Raw genomic sequence first — 21157 nt, forward strand, 5'->3', positions numbered from 1 at the left:
TGTATTGGAGCAAAACTCAAATAGTATAAACTATATTGCTGTTACTAACGTGACTTTTCAGAAATGATGAACAGTTCTTAGGAGAATGGCAAACAAAACATTAGATGGACAGTGTCTCATTAGACTTGGGTAATTTATGAAGGCTTTACACCTCCCTGAATACCTAACAAGACTTTGAAAGTTGTGTGGGATGCAGGTCATTCTTCTAATGTAGAAATAATTATGTAGAACGTGCGAGTCTCTGGCATCTGCCTCAAGTGCTGTGAGGACCCTCCAACCAGGTGGCAAGCAAAAATCCCCCCAGGGCTTCCACAGTGGCACCTGGAGGCTCTGCCACCCTAACTGGGAATCAGACCTGGAGTTTATAATTATGAAGATTAAAATTCTTAGCCTTGGAAGAACCGAAAGAATCAAAAATAACCATGTCGCAACTTCTCCTGAAATAATGTACCTAGGCACAAATCGTCAATGTTTGCTAAAACCCTTAGGTAATAGGTTGATGGAGAACTTTATAATGAATAGATCAGGCTGCTATGCTAGCACCTGAGCCCATAGATCAATCTTAACACTAAAAATGGGATAGCCAGACATTAAGTGTCTTCTAATATGATGCAGTCGTAATTACACAGCAGCCTGGATGTAGATATAACTCCCAGATTAAAAGAAGCATGAAGGATAGAAGAATGAGTTAAAATAGACACATGAGGATACATGTATTCCAGCCAAAACTGGAACATGAAAATTTTTTACAGGATAAATTAACCCTGTTTTCATTTTCAAATAAATGAATGGCATGAGGAAAAAAGGGAGAGTGGGGCTGTTATTAAAAGAGTTATGTCAACTAAATACAGTGTTGGACCTTGTTTGGATCTGTGGAGCCCTGATACCAAAACCAAAGACCTCACAAGAAAGCTACAAACCAGTATCCCTTTTGAATATAGATTTTAAAATCCTCAACAAAATACTGGCAAAACAAATCCAGCAACGTGGAAAAAGGATTATATACCATGACCAAAAGAAATTTATCCCAGAAGTAGTTGGTTTTACATCTGAAAATAAGTTAGTGTAACATACCACATTCATAGAACAAAGGACAAAAACCACATGTTCATTTCAACAGAGAAAAAGCATTTGACAAAATCCAACACCCTTTCATGATAAAAGGATTTAGCAATAGGAGTTTCTTAACTCAATAAATAGCATCTGCAGAAAGCCCACAGCTAATATCCTACTTAATGGAGAAAGACCAGATGCTTTCCCCCTAAGATCAGGAACAAAACAAGAATGTCTGCTCTTGTTACTTTCATACAACATCATACTTGAGATTCTAGCCAGGACAATCACTTGAGAAAAAGGAAAAGTATCTAGATTAAAAAGGAAGATGTAAAACAAACTGTTTGCCAATTACATGAGATCCTCGTATATAGGATATCTGAAGGAACCTTCTAAAAAAAAGCTTTTAAAATAAACAAGTTCAGCAATGTGACAGGATACATGATCAAAAAACACAAAAATCAGTTGTATTTCTGTACATTAGCAATGAACAATCTGAAAATTAAGGAAATGATCCCATTTATAATAACCCCCCCCCCAAAGAGAAAATACTTAAGAGTAAATTGAACAGAAGTTAACTTGTACACTGAAAACCAACAAAACATTTTTGAAATTAAGATCTAAATAATGGAAAGACATCCTGTGTTTATAGATAGGAAGATTTAATATTGGCAATATTCTCCAAATTGATCTACATATTTAATGCAGTCCCAATCCCAGAGTTTCTTGTTCGCAGGTTTTTTGTTTCCTGGGGTTTTGGTTTTTGTTTTCAGAAATTGTCAAGCTGATCCTAAAATGCATATGGAAATGCAAGAGAACCAGAATAACTAAAGCAATTTTGAAAAAGAAAAAAGAAGACGCACACTTTCCAATTTCAAAAGTTACTACAAAGCTACAGTAATCAAGACAGTGTGGTACTAGAATAAGGACAGACATATAAAGCCAAGGGAATAGAATTAAGATCCAGAAATAAACCCATACATCCATGGGCAATTGATTTCAACAAGCGCGCCAAGACAATTCAATGGGGAAACAATAGTCTTTTCAAATGGTGCTGGAACAGCTCTATATCCACAGGCAAAAGAATGCAGTTGGACCCCTTCCTCACACAGAAATTGACTTAAAATGGATCATAGACCTAGGCATAAGAGAACTATAACACTCCTAGAAGAAAACAGGAATAAATCTTCATGACCTTGACAGTAGTTTCTTAGATACAACACCAAAAGCACAAATTGGACTTTGTCAAAATTAAAACCTTTTGTGCATCAAAGGACAGTCAAGAAAGTGAAAAGATAACCCACAGAATGGGAGAGAGCATTTACAAATCATAGTTGATAATAGACTTGTATCCAGAATGCATAACCCTCACAACTCAGTAATAAAAAGACAACCCAATTTAAAAATGGTTCAATTGACCCATGAGCATGTGAAAAGATGCTCAACATCATTAATCATTAGGGAAATGGAACTCCAAACCACAGTGAAATAGTACTTGTTTGTGCACATAATCACGTACAACTTCTGTACGTGAATGTCCATGGTATTATTAATACTAGCCAAAAAGTGGAAACAACCTAAATATCCATCAGCCGATGATCAAATACACAAAGTGACAGATGCATACAGTTGAATGTTACTCAGCAGTAAAAAAAGGATGAAGTACTGATGGATGTCACAACTTGTGTGAACCTTGAAAACATTTTACTAAGTGAGAGGAGATATGTATTGTATGATTTTATGTGAATTGTCCAGAATAGGCAAATCCATAGAGACAGAAAGTAGATTAGTCATTGCCAGGAACTGAGGTGGAGGGATTGGTGGGCACGAATAGGGAATGACTGCTAATGGGTACAGGGTTTCTTTTTGGGGTGAGAAAATGTTCTAACTAGAATATTTGCACACTCTATGAACATCTAAAGACCATTGCACTGTATATTTTAACTGGATGAATTTTATAATATGTGAAATATATCTCAAACTGTAAAAGAAAAAAAAAAAAGCTCCTAGCCTTGGCTTTATTGGAAATGTGAACATATAACAAAGAAATGAGGTCCCTGAGTTCAGACTATAAGAGATTGCTCATGATTGAGACTTTGATGTCTTTCCTTCAACTAGAGAGTAGTTTGTTAGTACCTAAGTGGTATTTTATGGGTTCATCATCATACCAGCAGAAGTGATTTATTTAAAATTAGCTGCTGAATGCTTTCCCCCTTAGAAACAAGGTATAGGTATCCACTCTTCACCACTCTTACTCAGCGTAGTACCGAACATTTTGCTATCACATTAAGACAAGAAATAAAAGGGATACAGATAAGAGAGGAAGAAATAAAACAGTTCATGTTTGCAGATGACATAATGGTCAAGATAGGAAATCCCAAGGAATCTACCAAATAATAGCAGTAACAACAGTAATAATAATGAGTTCAGCAACGGTACCAGCCCAGGGCTCAGAACGAATGTGAGCTGGTAACACAAATGGGATCACAGATTTAAATGTGAAACTTAATGCTACAACACTTTAGAACTCACAGGAGAAAATCTTCTGAATCTAGGGCTTGCTGAAGCGTTCGCAGGACACTAAAAGCACAATCTTTAACAGAAAGACATGGTTAAATTGTACTTCATCAAAATTAAAAATGTTTTGCTCTGTGAAAGACCCTGTTAGGAGAATGAGAACATAAACTACAGGCTGGGAGAAAATGTTTACAAACCACACACCTGACAGAGCAGTCGTATCTAGAAAGATCTAGAACACTCAAAACTCTACAGGTTAAAGAAAAAAAACAATTAGAAAATGGGATGAGGATGTGAAGAGATAGCACATTAAAGGGATACACAGATGGCACATAGCACATGAAAAGGTATTCAGAACCATTAGCCATTAGGGAAATGGAAATTAAACAATGAAATCCTTCATTGGCTAAAATTAAAAATAGAAATGATACCAAATGCTGAGAGGGTGCAGAGAAACTCAATCTCTTATCCATTGCTGGTGGGAATGTAAAATGGTACAGCCATTCAAGAACATTGGCAGTTTCCTAAGCAAACACTTCCTGGTAAGATCTAGAAATTGCACTCCTCTGCATTTATCTTAGAGAAACAAAAATTATGCCCACGCAGAAGCCTGTAGACAGATGTTCATAGTAGCTTTATTTGTAATAGCCCAAAACTGGAAACCATCCAGATGTCCGAGTTGGTGAGTGGGTAAGCACACTTACCCCGTGAATACTACTCAGCAGTGTAAAGGAGCGCACTGTTGATGCACACGGTTACGGTGGACCTCAGGGTCATTGTGCTGAGTGAAAAAAGCCAATTCTAAAAGGTCCCATACTGTACGATTCCACTTACACAACACTTTCAAAATAACAGTATTAATAGACGTGCTAAACAGATTAGTGTTTGCCAGAGGTTAGGGAGGGGGCAGGCTGTAGGTGTGATTATAAAGGTGGGGGAGGTAGCATGAGGGAGCTTTGTGGTGGTATAACTTGGAGAAAACTGGGTGAAGGGTACACAGGATTTCTCTGCACTGTTTTTCCAACTTCCTATGACTCTATTTTAAAATAAAAAGTATTTAAAAATGTAGATGCTAAGGAGCCACTTAGGTTCTTAAGTTCACAGTATTTCTTGAGCTCACTAGGTGTGAGGCACTAGATCCAGCCTTGGGTGCTTTCGAGAAGACCAGTGACGCCATCTTCTCCTGCTGCCATCTTATCAGGGAAGGCCAGTGTCCTAGGGAGCATATGCAGGGGAAACCTGAACCACGCTTGGTGTTCAGGGAAGGCTTCCCCAAGAAGGGGCTGACCTCTCCGCAGGCTCCTAAAGAATGCGGAGGATGTGTCAGTCAGTGAAGAGTAGGGTAGGAAGGGTGTTCCAGCATTGAAGGCCAGACCTGTGCAGAGCCCCGGAAGGATAGGAAGTGGTTAGAGCCAAGTGCAGTGGTGGGGGCGGGGAGGGGGGCGGTAGTAAGGCAGAAAGCTAGACTCATTGTTTCAGCATACCACTCTTAGCACGTGGGACTTGGTCCCTTTTTTCCACCCCCCCCCCCACCTCCCCAGTATCAAGGAGAGAGTATTACATGGCGGTCTAGAGCACAGGCCTTGGAAGTTGATCAGCTAGATTCAAACCCTGACGTTGTAGCTTTACCTGTCCCTCAGTGAACACATTTAGCCTGGGAGCACCTTGGTCTCCTCATCTGCACCTTGAGAATTACTACGCCTGTCTCAGAGGTCTCTCAGGATGTGGTGTGTCGAGTTCATTGCTGAGAATACAGTAAAGGTTTGATAAGATCCCATTCAGGTAGCAGGTCGAGATCAAAACCAGACTGAAGGTGAAATGAGTGGAGGGTCCTCCCAAAGACAGAACCTTTGATTATGTTTTTCAAGACTAGCCTCTTCCCCCAGAAAAGGATTGGATGCAGTAGAGCCACTTAGTGTGAGTGTGGACCTGGAGGTTGTGTTGGGTGACTGCATTTAGGCCCAGCCCCTTATGAGCATTGTCCATTTATCATCAACATTGTCTGCGCTTATCAAGGGGAAGAGTAACTGCCGTTTCTTGGCTGGTGGCTGTGTTGATCACTGAACCAGGTGCTTTCATTTATGGGGGCTCATCTTCCAGACAGGCCTGTGAGAAGATCAGTAGCATCCCCGCTTTACACAGGAGGAGACGGTGAATAAGGACGTAGTGTAACTGCCCAGCGTTACCTAACTGTGAGGGTGAGGACTGGGCCCTATGCTCTGCCTATGCTCTCCCCACTGCACCCTTCAGTGTTATTAGTTCATGTAATAATCAGTTTGTGTACAAGTTCAGTATAGTGAGTGCACACGGAGTGTGGAGAAAAATCCCATCTCCTTGCCCTCCCTCAGTTAGGTCTTTCTCAAGCCAGTCTGTCTCCCAGGACTAGGACACTGAACTACATGAGATGGTTGGAGAAGAGGCGAATGTTTAGGAGGCTTTTTGTCAGCCACTCACCCCCCCTCCACCCCCGCTCCTCGCCAGCCCCTTCCTCTGTCAGCACAGATGTCTGTAATGACATCGATTCCTTTATGAGGGCCCCCCCCACCACCAAGTTGCCAGGCAACCAGCACTCACACTTTCACCTTTTTGTTTTTTCCTCAAATGCAGGATTTGGGGGTGGGGCCTGAGGGCAGGAAGGAGGGAAAAAGAGCAGCATGGGAGCGGGCCCATCTGGCTGCTGCAGGGTGTTCATTAGCCCATCACTGAACAGCCGCGGCTTGTACTCTGAGTGGGAAAGAGCCTCTGCCTCCTTCCGTAGGATACGGTCCTGTGTCTCACCGCTCGCCTTCCACACCCCCATCTTGTGTAGCCCACCCCTGGGAACTTCCAAAAGCAAGCACATAGGGTGTCCGTCGTCGTGCAGAAAGAGATTTGCTTCCCTAAGTATGTGGAGATGTGTATCCAGACCTTGTCAAGGGCTACTGGGTCTGATGCTGGCTTCTAGGCCAGGATTACACGTAGAGAGGACGTTCCATTGTGATGGAGAATTGGTAGTGAGAAGTAGGTCTGTCCTACTCCTGAGATCTCTAGGGAAGAATTACTGAAAACAGACCATCTCTAAGGGAAGGGTTTTTTTTTTATCTAAGCCTAACTTTTGTTGTTGTTGTCTTACGATTCTAACCCATTTCCCTTTGCTCCATCTGTCCTCAGTCAGACCGTATGCCCCAAATCCTATTTGCTGTTTTGAAAAACCAGTTTTTCCTACGCTTAACGGGCTTCACTAAAAATAAACCCTTAGATATAGAGCTCTTGTCATTCAAAATTCATTTTCAGTCCCAGTCTGTCTTTACATATTTTTAATGTTTCCAGTATTTTGTGTTCTGCATTTTCTTTTTAAAATTTCATAATCTGTTTACTAAAGTGCTAAATATATCTTTTTTAGTATCTGATATTTTATCTTGCCGATATGCTACAGTTTGCCTAACCTCCATGGGGTATTTTAAGCATGTTCAATTTCTCATCTTAAATAGTAAAGCTATATGCATCTGTATATAGTTTTTTTCTTTTGATTCATTGAGTTAAATTTTCTGCGCTGGCAGATCTCAACATTTTTGGTCTCAGAAACCCTCTTGAACTCTGAATTATTGAGGAAGAATTATTAAATTTTGAATTATTAAAGAGTTCTTGGGGCACTTAAGTGGCTCAGTTGGTTAAGTGACTGCCTTTGGCTCAGGTCATGATCCCGGGGTCCTGGGATCGAGTCCCGCTCAGGCTTCCTGCTCAGTGAGGAGTCTGCTTCTCCCTCTCCCTCTACTCCTACCTCCTGTTCATGCTCTCTCGCTCGCTCTCTCGCTTGCTGTCTCTCAAATAAAATCTTTTTTTAAAAAGAAGAGTTCTTGCTTGGGTTCTTATCAATCAGTATTTACCATATTAAAAATTACAGCTGAAATTCTAAAAATACACTTTCATTCACTTAAAAACAACAATAATAAACCCATCACATGTTAACACAAATAAGAAATTTTTACAAAAATATTTTTTTTCCCAAACACAAAAATTCTGCGAGAAGAATGACTTGTTTCACATTGTGGCAGACCTATTTATCATCAGGCATGGAAGACAATTAGATTCTCGTTTCTGCTTCTGCATTTAGTCTGCAGGCAGTGACGTTTTTGCTGAAGCCTTACCAAGACAAGTTATTAGATAAAAGAGAAGAGTAGTTTAATAATGTTTTGAGGGGTGCCTGGGTGGCTCAGTTGGTTGGGCGTCTGACTCTGGATTTCGGCTCAGGTCATGATCTCAGGATCATGGGATCGAGCCCCACGTCAGGCTCTGTGCTCAGTGCAGAGTCTGCTTGAGATTCTCGCTCTTTCTCCCTCTGCCCCTCCCCCTGCTCACCCACGCTGTAGGTAAGTAAGTAAATAAATAAAATCTTAAAAAATAAAAATTAAATCCACTGGTCTGTCATGTCCTTTGAGTGGATCTTTTACCCAGGTATGGTATTGGAAGAAGATGTATTGATCATTTGGGAAATACTGGTTCACTGAGTTACGCAGATTTGCTAAATGCTGACTCATTTGATTATCCAATATCAAATCCCATTTATTAATATTACCAATCTCATCACCATCAGTACTGGGAAGCCATCAAATTTGAATACAAACTTCCAAATTTTGGAAATTTGGAAAACTTGCTAATTTTCACTTGAAATCTTCAATTTTATCATTGGCAACAATGTCAGTTGCTTTCCTTGTAGTAACAGGCTCACATTGTTTTGAGTCTACTATGTAGCCCAAGTCTGAATAGCCGTGGTTTGTCTGTCAAGTCCTTCATTAAGTAAAAATGGTTTTCCATGAAAAAATGGCCAGTTCAGCTAGCAACTTAATTGCAAAAGTATTGATAAGTACCATTGTACTTCTGTATGCGGCAGAAGTGCTTTATGCCTGTTTCCCAGTTCATCACATAGAATATAGTAAAAAAGAGGTGTGTTCAAAGATGGCAGTTTTAGAACAGTTGGTAATTTTTTGCTGCTTTATCAAGGACATTCTCAAGTGACACTAGATGTGTGTAGCGCGTGGCTGGTGAGGGAGGGCACACTGACAGCTAGCTCAGGGCCACTGCTTGGATTCGTGCTAAGGCTTCAGTGGTTTTGCTCACCACTGCTTTTGTACCATCAGTGCAAATTCAACACAGTGAAAAAAAGTACATAGCTTCTAAGATGAAATAGCTTTGATCTCATGGACCTCCTGAAACAAGTTTCAGGGGACCCCCAGGATTCTATGGAGGACATTTTGCATCCTTTCTTTTTCGTTTTAAAAAATGTTTACAAGCCCTTTTAGATATCCCCTTTTGTTGAAGAGTCTTTCAAATCTCTTGCCCATTTTTCTCTTTCGTTGTCTTGTCTTCTTATGCCTATTTGTAGGCATTGTTTACATATTCTGGATTTAGGTCCTTTGTCAGATAAATGTATTACAAATATTTTCCCTCTATAGTTTGCCTTTTCACTCTGTCGGTGGTGTTTTTTTAAATTTAAATGTTCTTAATTTGTATGTAATTTAGTTTATCGATGCTTTCTCTTTATGTTTGGTGTTTTTTTGACCTGTTGAGAAATCTTTGCCCTACCCTAAGGTCATGGAGAATTTCTCATATATTTTCTTCTAGAAGCTTTGTTGTTTTACCTTTTATATTTAGATCTGTAATCCATTTGAAATTAATTTTCATGTGTGGTACAAGATAGGTTGATATTTTACTATATTGATATCCAGCACCATATTTTGAAAAGAATTATCCTATGTCACCTTAATAATTAAATTTTCATTTAATTTCATTAAATTATTAATCATGAAGCTATTATTCCCTGTTCTTAAAATTTGCCCTCATTGCTTTTCCTCTTGGAGCCAAATAAACTTGATCTCTTCGGTTTTTTCCACGGATGGCCAAGTTAGTTCAATAATAATTATACAGCCTCTGGGCACCTGGGTGGCTCAGACGGTTAAGCGTCTGCCTTCGGCTCAGGTCATGATCCCAGGGTCCTGGGATCGAGTCCCGCATCGGGCTCCCTGCTCCTTGGGAGCCTGATTCTCCCTCTGCTTCTCTCTCTCTCTCTCTCTGTCACTCATGAATAAATAAATAAAATCTTAAAAATAATAATAATAATAATAATAATAATAATAATAATAATTATACAGCCTCTGCTTGTTGAGTGTCAGCTATTCCAAGCAACAAGCTAGGCCTTCATCCATATGTTCTTATTTAATCCTCTCAACCCCATGAGTTTGATAAGGGCTATCCCCATTACAAGTAAGGAAACTGAGGTTCATCTATAATAAGTAACTTGATCACAATCAGTATAAAGCGGAAATTGTGATATAATAATAGAATATTGGATACCACTTATTGAACTCTTCGTTATGTACCAGGTGTTACACTTTTGTAAACATTCTCATTTGATACTTAAAACAACCTTGAGAAATAGATAGTGTTGTCACATTTCACAGGAGAGAAAGCTAGGGCTTAGGGATTTCAGGGCCTGCCCTAAATCACACAGCTGTTAGGTGGTGAAGCCAGAATTTGAACTTGGGTCTAACTCTAAGACCTTTGCTTTGACTGTCTCACAATCTGTTTATTCCCAAGTAGGTCTAAGTGTTGCTTGTATGTCAAGCACTGTACTGGGCACTGGGAATACATGACGAGGTATGGACCCAGCCTTCAAGGAGTTCACAGTCGATCAAGGCTGATGGCCCTGTTCATTCCAGATCATAAGTCTTTTAAAAACAATGATGTATTTCTGAGGTCTGCTAAAGCACAGAGAGAAGGGTGATTATTCTGAAGGATTGAGTGGGACAAGATAGAAGGAAAGGCCTCACAGAGATAATACCTGATGGGCGAAGTTTTAAGGACTAATAAAAATTGTGTGATATTGGGAGTAATTGGCATGTATGGCTGAGGGGACAGTGGGTATAAATGAGGCTGTGAAATCATCTCGTGTGTGTGTGTTGGGGGGACAAGGGAGGGAACGGGGGCATCATATTTTGCCTGTACTGGCATACGGAAGGAGTAGGGGAATGTAAGGAGCACATCACGAGGGGCGCTGTGTGCTAAGGAGCTAGATTTGATCCTGGGTAATGGGACCCATCAGAACATTTGGGGTAGAAAGCAGTCTGGTTGGGACCCCTTGAACCACTGACTTTTCTTTTGAGGAATCCCAGTTAGGTTCTGACAACTTAATATTTAGTAAGCCCTTACTGTGTGCCAAGCAGTTACATTAAGTGTAAATTGTAATCTCCCTTATTCCTCATAATGAGAATGAGATAGGTGCTGTTGTTATCTCCATTTTATAGAAAAGAAAACTGAGGCACAGAGAGGTTAATTAACTTACCCAAACCAACACAGCTCATAAACACTGGAGCAGGATTCAGCCCTTAGTATTTCCTCCTTGTAGCACACATGTCAGCAATCATTTTGAAAGAAACAATCTTGACTTAGATTGTTCCGAGAACAAAGAGAAAGTAGTGTGATGGAGCTCAGTAAACTGGTGGGGTAGAGAGGTGGGTGATGACACTCTAGGGGTAAGCATGGGCCAGGGCATGCAGAGCCTTGGGGGCAAGATGAGAAGCAGTAGGAACCCCTGGGTGTGCTTAACAAAGGAGGGACTTCATACTGTTTACATTTTATTTTTGAATCTCTCTGGTTCCTTTGTAGAGAATGGATCATAAAGGGACAAGAGTAGAAACAGGAAGACCAGGTCAGGAGCTGACACAGGCAGCCAGGCAAGAAACAGTGGTGGTAGGTAGTAAATGGCAGACAAAGCAGATGATCTTGGGTATATTTGGAAGTATACCTGACAGGACTTGCTGATGGGTTAGCTTGACAAAGGAGAGACAAATCAAGGATGATGCGCATGGGGTTTTTTAGCCAAAGTCATTTCTAATTTGGTGCAACCACAGCTAACACCTCAGTGAACATGCTTTCAAACTTAGAGCACATCTCTGGATATTTCCTTAGCATACATTGCTGAAAGTAGAATTACTCCATTAAGGACTAAGCCTGTTTTTAAGATTTTGATGTTGCCCAGTTGTCCTCCTGAACAGTTGTACTACTGGGCATTCCCACTATATTTTGATGTTTCCCTATCCTTGCCATATTGCTGGAATTAGTCTCCATTTCCTTTCAAATTATTTAGAAAAGCATCATCCCCATAACATTTGTAAACTAATTGAACCCAAATTCAGTTGTTTGTTTTTGTATGACTTGAGGTCCCCTTTCCTCATTGGCTGTTGGCTTAGGGCCTCTCTCTCAGCTCCTGAAGACTTGCGACATCTCTTCTCACGTGGCCTCCTCCATCTTCAAAGCCAGCAATAGTTTGTCAAGCCCTTCTCATGCTTTGACTCTCCCCTTCCACCTTCTCTTCTGCTGCCAACTAGAGAAAGTTTTCTACTTTTTTAAGGTCTTATATGAGTAGATTAGCCTATTCAGATCATCGCCCCTTTGTGAAGTCAGCTGTGCCATATTACATAAAACAATCACAAGAGTGATTTCTCATCACATACACAGGTTCTGGGGATTAGACAGCATGGAATTCTGAGCAGGGCCATTTCAAGAAATGTTACCTACCACAGTCTACCCTCTGGCCTCCCAAATGCAAAATACATCTTCCCTCCCCTAAGGTTCTTAAGAGTCTTACCCATTACTGTATCAGCTCAGTGTCAAATCTTACCTGAATCTCCTGAGCTAGCAGGACCCAATCTCACCTTCTAAATTGTCTAAGTCAGGTACAATTGAAGCTCCTGAACACAACTCCTATCTTTTGACCAGAGAAACAGATTTGCCTCCATCATACAGTGGTGGGACAAGCAGAGGATAACAGTTACTGATTTCTGAGAGGAAAAAAACATGTGCACAAAAATTATTAATTGCACCATTATTTATAGTTACACAGACCAGAAGCAGTATCAGTACCCACAGTCAAAGATGAAATGTTAAAAATTTGCTTCACTTGAATGAGTATTACTTGGTCATTAAAAATGTCAATAGCAAAGACAGACAACTTGGGAAATACAGGACATAAGTGGAGGAAAGCGGTGGGATCTAAAATTATAATATTATAATTTTATAAAAGCATGTTTATGAAAGAAGACTAGAAAAGAATAGCAAAAAGAATCGTGTTTATGGTGACATTTTTCTTACAATTTGTTAGTATAATTTATGCATATCTTTTTTTTCTTTTAAAAATCTTTGTTCACCTAGCCTAAATGCAATACTTCCCAGCCATTCTCCACCCTTGAACTCACAGGATATTCTCAGGGTGGGGAAAAGGAAAGGGTTAGTGTCCCACTTGCTCAGAGCACTGTAACTGGTGCTCCACATGACCATGTGACCATGTATATACACTTTTGTCTACACTTCTCAGCATCCCCATGTCCTCAGTCCTAGGTTTCCACACTTAGCAGAACAAAGTAGATAATCCCAGACCACCAGAATTTCCCACCTGAACTTGTACTCTGACAGGCCTAGCCATTTGTGTTCCCCAGACTAGCAAAATCAGGTCACTTGAGAACTTGTGAAAAATGCAGAATCTCAAGTCCCATTCTTGATCTTCTGTATTAAAATCTGTACTTTAGCAAGATCCTGCATTGATTCATCTGCACATAACAGTTTGAGTACAACGGCCGAGGTGGTTCAGACAGTGCAGCACATACGTGGTACAGAACTGAAGAGCACTGCAAAAGGCTTTGAAAACAGAACTGACATTGAAACCAGAATTTGGATCCTGAACCCAGCTATGTTGATTGCCTTCTAAAACAAAAATAGCAGGATTCCTCCAGAGCTTCATGACAAATGTTCAGACTTTACAGGATACAATCCTAAGTTACTGGGCATGCAGAGAACCAAGAAAATGTCAACTCACAAAAAGACAACAGATGCCAGCACCGAGATGACACAGATGTTGGAATTATCTGGCAAAGATATAAAGCAGCTATTATAAAAATGCTCCAAGAAGTGAGGGCAAACAGTCTTGAAATGAGGGGAATAATAGGTCTCAGCAAAGAAATAAGAAGCTATAAAGAAGAACCAAATGGAAATTTTAGAATTGAAAAATAAAATAATCAAAATAACCTCACTGGATGAATGAGTATCATCAGAATGGTTAAATAACAGAAGAAAGAGTGAACTTGAAGATAGAACACTAAAAATTATCCTGTCTCAAGACAGAGGGAAAAAAAGATTTAAAATGAGGTTTCAGGGATTTGTGGGCAAATTATAAAAGGTCTAACATTGGGGTGATCAGAGTCTCAGAAGAGAAAGAGTACAGTACAGAAGAATTATTTGAAGAAAATAATGCCTGAAAACTTCCCAGATCGGGCAAAAGACATAAACCCACAAATTCAAAACTCAGCAAACCCTAAATAGGATAAACCCAAGGAAGTCCATGTGTGGACATGTAATCAAACTGCTTAAAACTAAAGATCAAGGGCGCCTAGGTGGCTCAGTTGGTTAAGCAGCTGCCTTCAGCTCAGGTCATGATCCTGGAGTCCCGGGATCGAGTCCCGCATCGGGCTCCCTGCTCGGCGGGGAGTCTGCTTCTCCCTTTGACAGACCTCCCCCCTCTCATGCTCTCTCTCTCTCTCTCTCATTCTCTCTCTCAAATAAATAAATAAAATCTTTAAAAAAAAAAAAAAACTAAAGATCAAGAAAAAAATCATGAAAGCAGCTAGGGAAAAACAATGACTTGCTTACAGAAGAATAAGAACTTGAATGTCGATTTCTCATCAGAAATCATGGACACCAGGAAGAAGTAGATCCATGTTCTTAAAGTGTGGAGAAAAAAGAATTGTTAACCCAGAATTCTTAATCCAGAATTTATTTCCGAAGGATATTAAGATATTCTTAGCAAAAGGAAACTAAGAGAATTCTTTGTCAACAGCTCTTCTCAAAAGGAATTGCTAAAGGAAGTTCTTCAGACAGAAGGCAAATGATAGCAGATGGAGACTTGGAACATCAGGAATGAAAGAAGAGCAATAGAAAAGGTAAATGTCTGGGTAAATATAATTGACTGCTCTCCTCTTGAATTCTCCAAAATATGTTAAAGTTGAAAGCAAAAATTACAGCATCTCAGTGTATGTTGGTGTAATGCGGATCAACTCAAGCATAAAGGGAGAAGAATAAGTGGACCTGTCTATGCTGGTACAGTCTTGGCCTTCTACTTGAAATGGTAAAATACTGTTTCTAAGTAGACTGAAGAAGTTAAGTATGTATATTCAATCCTTGGAGCAACCACCTGGGAAAAAACTCTACAAAGAGATCTAGTCAGAGGCCCTAAAATTAATTAAAAAAAAAAAAAAAGGAAACAGAGGAATGAAAAACAGAGGGAACAGTTGGAAAACAAATAATAAATGATATAAATCTAAACATCTCACATAAAATCACATTAAATGTAAATGGTCTCAATACATCAGTTAAAAGAGCATGGGTTTTGAAGTTGGGCAGACCTGGGATGAATATTATATTGGCCACTTACTACTCTTGTGGCCTTGTATAAGAAGCCTTGCTTCTCTGAGCATCAGTTTCCTCATCTGTAAAATAAGAATAAAAATCATGTATTCAGAGGGCTGCTGCAAAGACAAAAGGAGATAATGTATATAAGGAACGCAGCACATCCATCTGTTAAAAAAGTAGGAGAGATGCATATTTGCTCACTCTATATGTAGAGTATCTTTGGAAGGACATATGAGAAACTGATATCTTAGTCATCTATAGAAGACCTAGGAGGCTGGGGAACAGAGGTGAGAAGGAGAATTTTTACTTTTCTGGGCTCATAATCTTTTATGTGCAATTCTGATATCAAAAGAGCTCTGGAAACCAAGGGGTTTTTTTCCATAAGACTGGTGCCAAACCTTGTTCGGTAGCAAAACCTGACCTGAAATGAGGAGTGAGTGTTGTTTTTATCTAAGAGGAGAGGGGAGCACAGAAGGAAGAAATTGGGTGTGGTCAGGACCACCCTCCCATTCCCTAGAGGGGCCCCGTTGCAGCTGGGACATATGGTCCCATGGGCCCAGCCAGGCTCTTTCGCCTGTAGCGTTAGCGTGTGTAACACTCTCCTTCAGTTGATTACCAGATGAAGTAGTAGGGGCTTGATTCCAGAGACCATATACAAAAATTACCTTTCTTTTAATCCCTGTAGCCTGCCTCATTCAACACATTCTGGACTGAGACTATTTTAATGTGGCTTCTGAGCGTGCACTTAACGAGTTCACAGAAGTGTGCATGTGTTACAGTGAGGGTGTGTTAAGTGTTGAGTCAAAGGATATGCTGTGACAATTTCAAGTACCCAGTGGTCAGGGCGGGCCCGGCAGCTGCCTTTCCAGCCTCCATTGTTCTCCCTGCCCCACGCTCTGTGGCCCAGGAGAGAGAAAGAGAGATGGCTGCGTGTTTCAGGAGCAATACGGCTCTGTTCTCCCAGGTGTTCTTATAGCCATTAGAAGCCCCTTCTGTTTGCTGATCTGTAGCAGGGCAGGTCATGGGGACAGTAAGTAAGGTGTTCGCAACTCTCCAGCACACCTGGTGTATCCAGGGTGGCAGGATGATAACAGAGGTCACCAGAAACTTCCACCACCAGCTCCATGAACCATAACTTGGGAACAGTCATCTAGGTCAGGAAAAATTCCTTCCCTTGGAAGCCTGGCCACATCCACCTAAATCACAGTATCCTTTCCAGCATATTAGGTAAAACTGGCTGAAGAAACACCTTCTTCTGGATTTTTTTCCCAGTTCTTTACTTAATGGCTCCTTACCTATAAGCATATTTTAGCCGCTGTTTAGCTCCAGAGGTCTGGCAGGAACACCCCACCCCACCCCAACCTCACAACTGCCGGGTTCGTATCGCTCGCTAGGACTCCAGGCAGACTCTAAAGCACGCTTTTGCAAATTCTAAATATTTTTTGTTTTATTATATCCATATCCTTTATAGAAAAAAGCAGGAAAGTATAAAGAAAATCATTTCAGGAGTAAGTTACCACTGTTTATATTTTCAGTGTGCTTCTTTCTAGTTTTATTTATACATACACACCCACACACGCATTTCTCACCGTTGATTTCCTAGGCTATTCCTAGGCTGTCCTTTTCCCCCACAGTTAACACTGGAGCATAAGCATCTTTTCATCTCACTTTGAAACTCTCTAAGAACATTGTCTCCATAATTGCATTTAGGGATATACCATAACGTGCCTAACTGGTCCCTATTTAGGCCAACTCCAGTTCCCTTGATCAAAGTCTCTATGGTGCTATTTTAATTTGAATGATGTATTCTTTAAGATGGATACTTAGATATGAAACTATTGGGTCAAAGAGTCTAAGACTTCTGAAAGACGCCTGTTATGGTGTGTATGTTAGACAGTACAGGTCGCTCTCCAGAAAGCACACCCTCGTAATGCTTCTAGCTTGCGCATTCCCAGTGAGAGTAAAAATGGGCTCTTGGTGTTGGGGTGCAAAACTCTTCAAGGTGACAGTGGTTTGTGGCCCTCCGGTGGGCTGCAGTGCGTAAACAGATACGCGGTGTCTGTGGGAACGAAGTGGCCTCTGCAGAGGCCGTCATGGAAAAAGGCTGCGGAGCCCTGTTCGAGCTGTGTGCAGGCACCCATCTCACGATCCATCCTGTAAGCTTTTAAATCTTGGTCTTGGCATTCTGGTTTCAGTGTTCGGATATTTTCTGATCTAAAAGTTCTGGGTTCTTTACACAAAGTTTAGGAACTTGAGAAAAATGTAAATAAATAAAATTTTATGTGGAGGATACCATGGTTAATATTTGTATTTTTGACAGTATTGGGATCCTCCTTGTGTTTGATTTGTGGTCAGCTCTTTTCAGTATTGCCCCTGTAACGTTATCAGCGTTAGTCTGTGCCGAAGACCACTTTGAAGTATCCCTTGTGTTATGGTCTCAGGCAGGGCTCTCCCCTGCCTGGGAGTGGAGTTGTGACCCCACGGGCGTCGCTTTCAAGCCCCTGGGAACCCAGGTGCCCGACTGCTCTGGGACTTGTGATAATTGCCCCTTGTTTGTTTCAGGTGTGATCCCCTGGGCCCGTTTGCTGTCGGGGGAGAGGACCTGGACCCCTTTGGGTGAGTACTGCTGGGGAGGGGTCAGCAACACAGCTTACTCCTGTGACTTTTCAGCCCCTGCTCATCTTCTAACCTTAGAGCTTTCCGTCAGTCTTCCTTTGGGGTGAAGGAGGCCGCCGTGGCTGAGCAGCTGCTAAGTCCCCCCACTGTTCTACTCTGCCATGCCTGGAGCCCTGCAGCGAGCTCTGCTGTGGGGGAGGGCCGAGCAAGCCAGGCAGGCAGCTCCTCTGTCACCTGCTGGCCCCAGTGGGGAGTCACCGATCACCCTGAGGCCCTCTAAGGAAACCACAAGAAAGCCAGCATCATGAATTGTCTCAATGCTGCTACTAGTCCGTAGACCTAAAGTAGTGCCCTGCGGAGCCTTGCGATGGTTCTTCATGGACCTTGACATTCTGGCACCTGTTCTTGATCGAATTGTCCCCCTTGGGTGTAGGACATGGCAGGAATCTGTTTTGTGGGTTCAGGGAGCCTGGAGAGCTACAAGGACAGGCCGCGTGCTCTTGGTCTTCTTGTTCTTGCCCATTTCTGCTGGCGCTCAGGTAACCATCCACCTGTGTCTGCTTGAGCTGTCCACAGTAGCTGGCCCGGGCATTCTTAGTCCACTCTCCCCTCCTTCGCCTCTTCTCCAGCAGCTCCTTGCCACACCCTCTCACCCATCTTTTCTTCTTGCTTCAGGTGTCGGAGAGGTGGCATGATTGTGGATCCCCTGAGGTCTGGCTTCCCAAGAGCACTCATTGACCCATCCTCGGGCCTCCCAAACCGTCTTCCTCCAGGAGCTGTGCCCCCAGGAGCACGCTTTGACCCCTTTGGACCCATTGGGACCAGCCCATCTGGGTAGGTACTCACTCAGGCATGCTGGGAAGTAGGGCCTGATGGCAGCTCCGCCCAGCGTTGCAGGAACGAGGGGTGTGACTGCAGGTGCAGAGGTGCTGCGGCTGCATCCGCCACTGCCAAGGGAGTGGGGCCGCCTCCAGGCCCCCGCCTGATGGCTCCCTGGAGCTCCCCATTCCTCGGTGCCCCCCTTCCCCCAGCCCCCTTCAGGGAGCACTCAGAGGAGGAAGAGCTTCTCACACTTACTGAAGTTTAGTCTGTGTCGGGGACTCGCTGGATCCTAATAGCAACACTCCTGGGTGCATATTACCCTTCACATCCTGTAGAAATCAAGGCCCTGAAAGATGAATTAACTTCTCCCAGGTGGGAGAATCAGGATTCAAGCCCTGGCTGTAGAGCACATGCTCTTCAGCCCCACAAAGTACCGCATCGTTCTGGAGGACAGGCTCCCTCTGCCCTCAGGGCCCATCTGCCTGTGTGCCCCGGCCCCTCCATTACTCCCAACTCACCAGCCCCTCTTTCCATTCCAGACCTAACCCAGACCATCTCCCCCCGCCGGGCTTCGATGACATGTACCTGTGAAGGCCTCAAGAATGTAACATCCCAGCCTTCCCTCCACTGTCCTGGAGCTGCCACCGCTGGCCCCATCAGCAACCGTGTTCTTGCGGGCTGGGGGCAAGGGACTCTGCCCATGTGTTTGTGGGCCGGCTGGGATCGCCTCCCCACCCCCTGTCAGAGCCAAGGCACCTGCTGCAGCTCTCCACCTGGCTGCATATAGGTCCCAAAGAGAAATCAGTGTGTCTCTCTCACCACCAGCTCCCCCACACTTCTCAAGGGAGACTCCGGCAACATCTCCCCTCGGCCCGATGCTGTCCCAGCTGTAGCACCATAAGAACAGAACGCATTTTGGATGTTATTATAAGAACCAAATGTCAATACAAAAATCATGTTGCCAGTCTCCCACTGTTCTTTACTGCCCAGCTCCTTCCATTTCTGAGACTCGAGAGTTTAATCTTTGTGGGGCTAAATGACTCTTCTCCTACCCACGGCCTATTCTTGCTTCTTAGGCCCCTTCCCGTCATAAATTGCTTTCTTGCTCCTGACATCACTGAGGTGGGTCCCAGTGTGGTTGCAAGGCCAAAAATGAGGGGCTGGAAACCCCATAGGGCCACAAGGATGACTTTCACAAGGGCAGGCACACTGCAGAAAGTCTGCGTCATTCTGAGAAGGGCAGCATCCTTCAGTCCCGCCTGTGTGCGCACATCCTCCGGTCCGTCTGTGCCTGGACGATGGCAGCCTCTAAGCAGAAGAATAAACAGACTGGAAGGCTGATCTCATTTCTGCCACTGACTTACTGAGCTGACCCAAAGGGCTTTCCCCTCCCAGGGCTTTCTTATTGCCTATGAAATCTGAGGGGCCCTTCCTACTCTAAAACACTGTGGTGTCTACTTCTCTGTGTGGCCACCTGTAGAAACGGGGGCAAAGGAAGGAATGAAGTTTCGAGGCTCTGTCTGGTACTTACCTACAGAGTAACTCGGTGCCCCTTGGGGCCCAGACAAGAGGAGCCGAGGAGTATGGGCTCCATCTGGGTATGGTATTGAACTCTGGCAGGAGCAGGGAGCCCAGCCTCTAGAAGCCTGTGGCCTTTGTCCAGGCCCGCCTGACCTCTGGTGTTCTCCGGATCCTTTTCAGCCCGAGGCCTGACAGACGTGGTCAGTGATGAACCCCTCTGCTGGAGTGGAAAGAGCACCATAGAGCACCAGGCTCAGAGGCAAGAGATCAAGGCACTAGTCACTTTCCTTCCACAACTAGCATTTCATCCATGGGTGGGTCCTTTTACTTCTCAGCTCCTTGGGTTCTTTCCCTGATATTAGGGCATACTATTTATCTGTGGGCAGAGGGTAGGCTACCAGAGCCTTCCTGAGGTGTGTGCTAATATGCTCTAGCCTGGGACTGCCTGTCTGAGTGTGGGTTAGGGGTACACTAAACTGGGGCCTGGGTGGGGAGGCTAGCATGAGCAGGCTTGGGCATTTCTGGCAGACCCCATCTCAAGCACTGATTTGGTAAAAGACCACCTCACAGCCTTGAGAACATTTCTGCTCTGCAGAGAGACTCAGAGATTGGGCAGAGCTACAAATGGAATCACCAGTCATAGTCTTCTTCCTCACGGGCCCGCAAATGGGTGGAATGTTTTTGTTTTGGAATTGGTTCATACCTGCTACGGAAAGGACTTGGGGCACTTTGGTCACACAAACATCCTTTATTATGAAAGGAAGCATTTAAAGAAACATCACACTAGAAACCATCAGACAAGCAGGGAAAGTAGATCACTTTTAGAACCATGATTCGAGGAAAAGATGATTGGAACAACAGATTTGCCACTTAGGTTTTCTAGTAGCAAAGGTCAAAAGGATGGTCTTAGACATAATTCTGTTTTCTGAGAACAGAAACTTCCTGACTTTCATCTGCAGAATCAGCCACTTTTTGCATGGGTCTCCTTGTATCAAGGACACTAAGGAACACAGACAATGTCTTAGTTGTGTGGGGGGAGGTGAACGGGGCCTTCAGCAGCTTCCACATCATGCTGCCACTTCCCTCCTTCCAGCCATGAGCAGTCCCCAGGCAGCTAGCGGGAATGGTTGCGGGTATGTCTTGTAGAACTCGAAAGGTGGAAGCCTAACAATAAAATCAGCACTCAATAACC

At 43.0% G+C, this 21157-nt stretch overlaps 1 protein-coding gene across 2 annotated transcripts in view; it reads left to right on the forward strand.

Annotated features, from left to right (window-relative positions):
• The window catches only part of PSMF1 (proteasome inhibitor subunit 1), a 43156-nt gene extending 21999 nt beyond the window's left edge, over positions 1–21157 (forward strand). Inside the window, exons 6-8 of one of the 2 annotated variants that reach the window (XM_045885597.1) lie at positions 17569–17622; positions 18298–18456; positions 18984–19411. In XM_045885597.1, coding sequence (XP_045741553.1) covers positions 17569–17622; positions 18298–18456; positions 18984–19035 — 265 coding nt within the window. In that variant the 3' untranslated portion in view covers positions 19036–19411. Of the gene's footprint in view, positions 1–17568; positions 17623–18297; positions 18457–18983; positions 19412–20145 lie in introns of those variants that run through there. The other variant, XM_045885598.3, reaches the window with a different exon arrangement.

The sequence above is a fragment of the Mirounga angustirostris genome, unplaced genomic scaffold (assembly GCF_029215605.1).
Source record: "Mirounga angustirostris isolate CCGP_5_RB_7025 unplaced genomic scaffold, mMirAng1.0.hap1 SCAF_10, whole genome shotgun sequence".
Taxonomy (NCBI): Eukaryota; Metazoa; Chordata; class Mammalia; order Carnivora; family Phocidae; genus Mirounga; species Mirounga angustirostris.